Source organism: Frankliniella occidentalis, unplaced genomic scaffold (genome assembly GCF_000697945.3).
Source record: "Frankliniella occidentalis isolate FOCC.00 unplaced genomic scaffold, Focc_3.1 Scaffold29, whole genome shotgun sequence".
In the NCBI taxonomy this organism is placed as follows: domain Eukaryota; kingdom Metazoa; phylum Arthropoda; class Insecta; order Thysanoptera; family Thripidae; genus Frankliniella; species Frankliniella occidentalis.
Window position 1 is genome coordinate 734,038 of NW_026267159.1, and position 7,534 is coordinate 741,571.

The 7,534-nt window shown below is 63.5% G+C and overlaps 2 protein-coding genes and 1 non-coding gene across 3 annotated transcripts in view; 2 read left to right on the top strand and 1 right to left on the bottom strand.

Annotated features, from left to right (window-relative positions):
- Positions 1–2,183, bottom strand: part of LOC113203003 (uncharacterized) — a 2,345-nt gene extending 162 nt beyond the window's left edge. The window contains exons 1-3 of the mRNA XM_052265687.1: positions 1,148–2,183; positions 798–1,053; positions 255–695 (exon numbers count right to left, since the gene is read on the bottom strand). Of these exons, the coding sequence (XP_052121647.1) occupies positions 255–695; positions 798–1,053; positions 1,148–1,278 (828 nt within the window). The 5' untranslated portion in view covers positions 1,279–2,183. The remainder of the gene's footprint in view (positions 1–254; positions 696–797; positions 1,054–1,147) is intronic.
- Positions 2,031–2,101, top strand: Trnag-gcc (transfer RNA glycine (anticodon GCC)). The gene has a single exon. It is a non-coding gene; the product is annotated as a tRNA-Gly (tRNA).
- Positions 2,184–2,645: 462 nt separating the features above from the next.
- On the top strand, positions 2,646–7,534 carry LOC113203012 (uncharacterized). Its single transcript, XM_026417490.2, has 13 exons — positions 2,646–2,847; positions 2,944–3,150; positions 3,220–3,319; positions 3,417–4,079; positions 4,162–4,277; positions 4,371–4,601; positions 4,685–4,836; positions 4,920–5,136; positions 5,231–5,581; positions 5,666–5,802; positions 5,872–6,518; positions 6,610–7,036; positions 7,108–7,534. The coding sequence occupies exons 1-13, from the start codon at positions 2,773–2,775 to the stop codon at positions 7,295–7,297; spliced, it is 3,513 nt and encodes a 1,170-aa protein (XP_026273275.1). The 5' UTR covers positions 2,646–2,772; the 3' UTR covers positions 7,298–7,534.

Consider the following 7,534-nt stretch of genomic DNA (forward strand, 5'->3'; position numbering starts at 1 on the left):
CCCCTCCCCTCCCCCTCCACTTCCCGCCCCGCCCCACCGGCCCTCGTGCTTAGCGACTGCGTCGTGGTGGTGCCAATCACCTATCACCCGCGGCGTGCCCGGGGTTCGGCGCGCGCGCACATAGCCCGGCGCCAGGCGCCATGCCACTCGATCGCGAGTCGCGACGCGAGCCTATAGCCGCGGAGGGGAGGGGGAGGCACTCGGCGGTTACCAGTGCTATCATGGACGGTGCTTGGGATGCACACGTACTGTACCTGCGTCCGCAGCACCCCCTTCGTCCGGATCCACACTTTGATCTCGGCGTCCTTCTCGGCCGACAGCCTGGCGGCCAAGTCGGCCTTCTTGAGCAGCTCCATCGAGGTGGCATGGTCCTCGGCCAGGAACTGGTCGAACAGGTCGACGTACTGCTTCTGCTGGCCGAGTATCTGGTCCAGCCGCTCGCGCTCCAGCCGGAACTGCTCGTCCACCAGGATGCTCTCGTCCTCGTTGTAGCCGATCTTCAGGCGGACGCGCACCAGGTCTCGGATGTGGCTGATGTACTCCCGCACGCTGACGCGATCGCGGTTCGGCCGCCCCTCTACGATGGTGTAGAACTCGGGGTCCATGTCCACCATCGTCTTTTCCGCTGGGGGAGGCTCGTCGGGGATGTGCAGGCGGCGGAGGAGGTCGGCAGTTAGCCTGGTGCGCGCATTTGGCTGTGCAGAGAAGGACAATGAGAGTAAAGTTAAGTTTCAACGACGCCCCCCCCCCCACGGGCAGACACCGACCACAAACTCCCCATACTTCTGACTGCCTACCTTCTTGTGCACGGGGAGTGCCAACTCCTTCCTTCGCTCCAAGGCCGTCTGCTCCTTCTGGAAGGCGACGAACGGGGCGAAGTGCTCGTCCGGTGGCACCCAGAAGGGCTTGTCCTTCTGCTTTCCCTTCTTCTCATTCTTTCTGCTTCCTTCCTCCGCGGCCTCCGACTCCTGCTCGCCCACCCCTTCCGCCTTCTCTTCTTCCTCGGGGATCTGGCGCCCACTCGTGACATAGTACACGGACCGCTTTTGGTTCCTGGACGGGCAGCGTAAGTGCGTGAGGATCTGCCCGACGACGACCGCCGCCGTACTGCGCCGTATGCGAGGCGGTATGGCCGCGAGATACGCACCTCTGCTTGAAGATCTTCTGGAGCACGGTGGGGGCGTGCACGCGCGGCCGCAGGTCCAGGCGGGGGCCCTCCAGGCGCCGCTTGAACCGCAGGCGCCGCAGGTACTGGCGCACCTCCGGTTCCGTCGCCATGCTGAAGTCCCTGAAGGTGGCCGCCGCCGTCAGCACGGCGTCAGCGCGGCGTCAGTCGGCATACACGTGCCTGCACGCTCAGCATTGTTGCCCGACTGACTTGCGGGGGCTACCGTGCGGCCCCCGCTGCCCCAGGCGCCCCCGGCGCCCCCGGCCCGGGGCGCCACCCCCTCCGGTGGCCTGGCATGGGGGCGTCGCACCCCTCGGGGGCGCCAGCACCACGGAGCCGGCGGCGTGCGGCCCGCGTCACCCGCGGCACGGCACGGCCCCGCTGGGAGCCGCATAACCATAGTAACGCTCCTGTACACAGCGAAAATCATTCTAGAGGACCACACGTTCTAGCACCGCATGTCGGGCAGTGACGGTGTCCACATGAATGACAGTGTCAATGTGGGTGACTGATGACCAGAGCGACCCCGTGCCGGGCCCCTCCCCCCTTACACTTCCACAGTTCCACCATCATGAGCAGTGGTGCCTTACACCTAGCTAAGCTAGACTAGCTAACACGATGGCTTCCCAGCCGTCGGCAAGCTGGTTCCTTCCTCTCGCCCTTTCACGACTTTAGGTGCTCATTGGGCCGTCCGCGGGGCCTCCGCGCTCCGCGCCCCTCCGCCCGCCCCAACCGGCTAGTCCGGCGGGCGCGGCTCGCCGCGGCCCGGTCGCGGTCGTCGCGGAGGGCGCGGAGCGGCGGTGCCATCCTCCCGGCGGCGGCGCGCCGTGTACAGCCAGCCCCTCCCGTCCTTCCTCAACAAGCATCGGTGGTTCAGTGGTAGAATGCTCGCCTGCCACGCGGGCGGCCCGGGTTCGATTCCCGGCCGATGCAATCATTTTCTTGGCGGAGAGTTTGATTGGGAAGGTGCTTCGTTTCCCACCAAATCCCCCAAGATCCCGATGTGAGTCTGTGACTTTTGTCCTGTCCGCGAATTTCACATGTATCATGATGCATGATTAAATTGATCACAAATTAAGACCAGGAAACCCAAAACACCATCCCCCAAGTGGTGATGTTGCACCATTACCAGGCCTCGCCACAGCAGCGCCCCTGCAGCGCTCCAACCCCCTCCCCCTACTGCCCCCACTCACCACTCCCGGCCCCTCCCTATGCGGAGCGCCCCCGTGACGAACGTACCAGGCACGGTAAGGAAAGGGGGGGGGGGGGCAAAATCCACCCCCTTCACTCGCTATTGCAAAATATGTCATAAAATAAAATTAAAGTAGTGGATTTTTTCGATGTGTAATCAGCTGCGGGAAGGAGCAGCGAGTCGCGTCTGCCATCCTGCCTTTGTTTTTGATCCGTGAGGCACGAGGGGGTGTCTAGAAGGGTTGTGGGAACGGGGTGGGGTGGGGAGGGGAAGGGGGCAGGCAAAACCCTAGCATCGGCCGCGCGCGTCCCCCGGGGTGGGCCCCAGTCCTCGTTCCAGTCCCAGTTCGCCAGCCCGCCCCCGGGACGCGGACGTCGCAGATGATGCCAGGTGCCCGAACGGTGACGCGACTATGGGGCAAGTCCTGGGCTGCTGCAAGCCTATCGCTGCCAATGACGGCTCGGTGCTGGACCGCGTTATTTCACAGGTTTTGTCTCTATTTGTGTCTTTTTCGAAGTGCACTTTTAACTTGCTCCGGGGGTGGCGCGTGGGCTCGATCTCATTGGCTACTGCTGCTCCGCAGGCGTCGAACGAGGACGACTGCCTGCTGTACCGCCTCGCCAACTACAAGATGGGCGGCGAGTTGATCGACGCCTACAACGTGGGCGGGCAGGTGGAGGTGGAGAAGCTGATCCGGGAGCAGTTCGGCGTGCTCATGTACTGCGACGGCAAGGGGCAGATCATCAACAGGGCCGAGTACCTCCGCTGGAAGTTCCGGGATCTCAAGCAGGTGGTGCTCTACTTGCCCTCCCTCCCTAGTTATTCCGCTCCCTCTGTAACTGCTATGCTCTCTCCCCAGGTGGTGCTGCCCATCGAGGCCTCGCTCAGCCCCCACGACCCCCTCGCCAAGTGGGAGGACCACGAGGCGTGCTGGCAGATGCAGTACCGCGGATCACTCGGTAAGCCCCAGCTGCACGGCCCCAGCTGCTCGTGAAGGATACGTGCTAGAAGTGTTGGTCTCTAGGCACAGGCGGTCTCACTAGCTCTGCCCTCCAGGCGAGACGCTCCTCCACGTCCTCATCATCTGCGACACCAAGCTGCACACCAAGCTGGCGCGCACGCTCATCAAGTGCTTCCCCAAGCTGGCCCTGGACGTGGTGGAGGGCGAGGAGTACCTGGGCGCCAGCGGGCTGCACCTGGCCATCGCCTACGCCAACAACGAGCTGGTGCAGGACCTGGTGGACGCGGGCGCCAACGTGATGCAGCGCGCCATCGGTAGCTTCTTCCTGCCGCGCGACCAGCAGCTCGCCCGGCCCAAGAAGTACACTGACTACGAGGGCCTCGCCTACCTCGGTGAGTTCCCCCTGGCGTGGGCGGCGTGCTGCGCCAACGAGAGCGTCTACAACCTGCTCTGCGACACCGGCGCCAACCCCGACGCGCAGGACTCGTTCGGCAACATGATCCTGCACATGGTGGTCGTCTGCGACAAGCTGGACATGTTCGGCTACGCGCTCAGGCACCCGCGCCTGCCGGCCAAGAACGGCATCGTCAACAAGGCCGGGCTGACGCCGCTCACGCTCGCCTGCAAGCTGGGCCGCGCCGAGGTGTTCCGGGAGATGTTGGAGCTGAGCTGCCGCGAGTTCTGGCGCTACTCCAACATCACCTGCTCGGCCTACCCCCTCAACGCCCTCGACACCCTTCTCCCGGATGGCCGCACGAGTGAGTGCAACCAGCCCGACGGCGCGCTTCAACTTCAAACGGGGCTATTACGGCGGAGTGCAAGTACGCCTCGATGTTGCAGATTGGAACTCGGCACTGTTCATCATCCTGAACGGGACCAAAGAGGAGCACTTGGACATGCTGGACGGCGGCATCATCCAGCGGCTCCTGGAGGAAAAATGGAAAACGTTCGCGAGGGTAAGTACCAGCCACGAACACGAACTTCGAGACAATGATGGCGTAATAGGTGTGCGAGGTTTCGACTTGGGCTGTTTTCTTCGCTCTACACAGCAACAGTTTCTGAAGCGCCTGGGCATCCTGTCGCTGCACCTGCTCACCCTGAGCATGGCCGTGTACCTGCGGCCCGAGCGCGGCGAGCAGGAGGACGACGACTGGAACGCACGGTCCATCCTGAGGGCGGGCTTCGAGGTGGGCACGCTGTGCAACATCCTCAGCTACCTGATCGTCCAGCAGGGCGGCGAGATCAAGAACCAGGGCCTGCCGTCGTTTCTCAAGGGGCTGGTAGGCTACGGGTGCTACGGGGAGGGCTTCACGACGTCAGAGTCTCTCGTCGGCGTCCTCTCCAGCGGCTCTTTCTTTTCCAGGGCAACGCCCCCGCCAAGGCCATCTTCCTCGTGTCCAATCTCCTGATCCTGCTCTCCATACCGTTCAGGTTTAACGGGGACCGCGTGACAGAGGAGGCCATCCTGGTGTTCGCGGTGCCGGGATCCTGGTTCCTGCTTATGTTCTTCGCCGGGTAAGAATACGGTGTGTGTGACAGCGCAGCTGCAGGAGGGTGTTAACGGTTCTCACGCTCGGCCACCCCCATTCACGTTGCAGGGCGGTGCGACTCACGGGGCCTTTCGTCACCATGGTGTACTCGATGATCACTGGCGACATGCTCACCTTCGGCATCATCTACACCGTCGTCCTGTTCGGCTTCTCGCAGTCTTTCTACTTCCTGTACAAGGGCTTTCCAGGCGTCAAGAACTCGCTCTACGCGACGTACCCCGCCACCTGGATGGCCCTCTTCCAGATCACCCTGGGCGATTACAACGTGAGTTAGTGCGATTCAGCGTAACTCTGCACGTGTCTTCCTACAAAATGCACATTTTATAAATTTTAAAATCAATCTCGCCCCGTACTTACAGTACCCCGACCTGGGCAACACGACGTACCCCTCGCTCAGCAAGACGGTGTTCACCATATTCATGGTGTTGGTGCCCATCCTCCTGCTCAACATGTTGATCGCCATGATGGGCAACACTTACGCGCACGTCATCGAGCAGAGCGAGAAGGAGTGGATGAAGCAGTGGGCCAAGATCGTCGTCAACCTGGAGCGGGCCGTGAACCAGCAGGACGCGCACCACTACCTGCAGGAGTACTCGATGAGCCTCGGGCCCAGCGACGACCCGGCCCAGGAGCAGCGCGGCGTCCTCGTCATCAAGAGCAAGTCCAAGACCAGGGCCAAGCAGCGCAAGGGAGCCGTCTGCAACTGGAAGGTCGGTCGTCTCGCAAGGGAAGCCCGCGGGGCGGGCGGCAGCGGCAGGTAGGTACAAAATCTTTGAGTTGCTTCTCTCTCGCAGAGGGTGGGCAAGGTGACCGTCGCCGAGCTGCGGAAGCGCGGCATGACGGGCGAACAGCTCCGCAGGATCATGTGGGGGCGCGCGTCCATATCCACCCCCGTCAAGAAGAAGAAGATCAAGACCGGCTACGACCTCACGTGAGTGCGCCGCGCGTTAGAACGCGTCAGCCGTCCGTGTAGGAAATTTCTGAAGTGTTACTTTTCCAGGGCGCTGGTGGCCGACCCGTACGCCATCGCCGACACCGTTCCTTTGGACACGACGACCGTTGCCCCTGCGACAGCCGCGCCTCCCGCGCAGCCGGGCCAGGGCTTCGGCGCCTTCACCGCGGCCATGGACATTTTAGCGTTCGCGGACGACATCGCCGTGCCCCAGGCTGGCGCTAACGCGGTGGCAGCGACAGGGCTCGGCCCGGGCGTGCAGCCGGCCAAGCCTGGCGTGGTCATGAACGGAGTGCCGCCACAGATGAACCCCCCGCCATCCCTGGGGCCGGCCGTGGGCGCGGCGGGGATCCTGACCCCGGGGATCGTGCCCACGACGCCTCCGCCGCCGTACCCGGGACTCGCGACTCCATTCGCGCCCGCACCCCAAGCCGTCCCGACGCCCGCCGTCCCCGCCCCGGACGACCCGCTCCGCGAGCTGGTGCTCGTGGCCGAAGGCCCCCGCTGCAGCCCGGAGCAGCTGGCCGCGCTGGCGCGCAGAGCGGCGGACACCGACCACCTGGAGGAGGTGAGCCCGGAGGAGGTGGGCATCGCCATGAGCTTCGTGGAGCCGGGAGGGCCCGGCGCGGCCAGCGCGCTCCGAGACCGCAAGCGCTCCGTGACGCTCGACCCCAGCGACAGCGACGACTTCGGGGGTGAGTTTGCCAGAGCCCAGCGAGTACGGAGTAGGTCCAATGTGCCACGCCCAGCGCCCAGCTGACCTTCCCTGCCCTGCCGTGCACACAGAGGGGCCGCTTCTGGGCCGCGTTGCTCGTCTCCGGCGCGCCCGCTCCGCCGTCTCCCGCCCTGGCGTGGAGCGGGCGCGGCTGCACCTCGACGACGGCTACTCCTCGTCGACGGCGTCCTCGTTCGACGCGGGCCTGCTGAGCCCCTCTACGGCGATGGGCTTCATCATGCCACCCCTCGCTGCCTCCGCCCAGCAGCCGGCCGCCCCCGGGTTTGTGAGCCCCGCCGCCGCGCCACGGCCCCAGACTGCCCCGGCGGTCGCGCCCACGGCGGCGGCGTCCTCGGCAGCACCAACCGCGGCGTCAGCGACCACGCCCCAGCCCAAACAGCCAGCACCGGCCCAGCAAATGCCCGAGCCGGCGGCTAGCTCTACCAATGGGAATGGGAGAAAGCGACACAAACGGCCTAAAACGGCAAAGCCGAACAGGTAAGTGTTAGGTAAAGAGGATACTTTCCAAAGATGACAGACCCCACCGTCACTCTGTGTATCTGCGGCAGGGTGGCGCCCACTCCGGAGGCCCCTCCGCGCAGGGGAATGTCCGCGGGACCCACTTCCACCAACGGCCCTCCGAGCAGCGGCAGCGGGAGTGCAGACAGTCAGGATCCGCTGGAGCCCTGGAGTGTGAGGGGCATCGAGCCGATGAACGCACTGCTGGCCTGGGACCAAGATGAGCACGACAGCATGTGATGAGTCGTGAACTGAAGGACAGAAGATGTCAACTTCAACATAGAGAGCGAGAGAGGAACTGTAAATTTCTCATTGAAATTTATTTACAATTGTTTAACTAAATGCTCACAACAGTGTTTGTTGATAGATTATATATAGATCTTTCGTGGAAGAGGCACAGAAATTAGAATGCCATCATCGTCCCCGCAAACAGACAGGATTGGCAAACGAGAACATGAAAATTATCTTTTATCAACC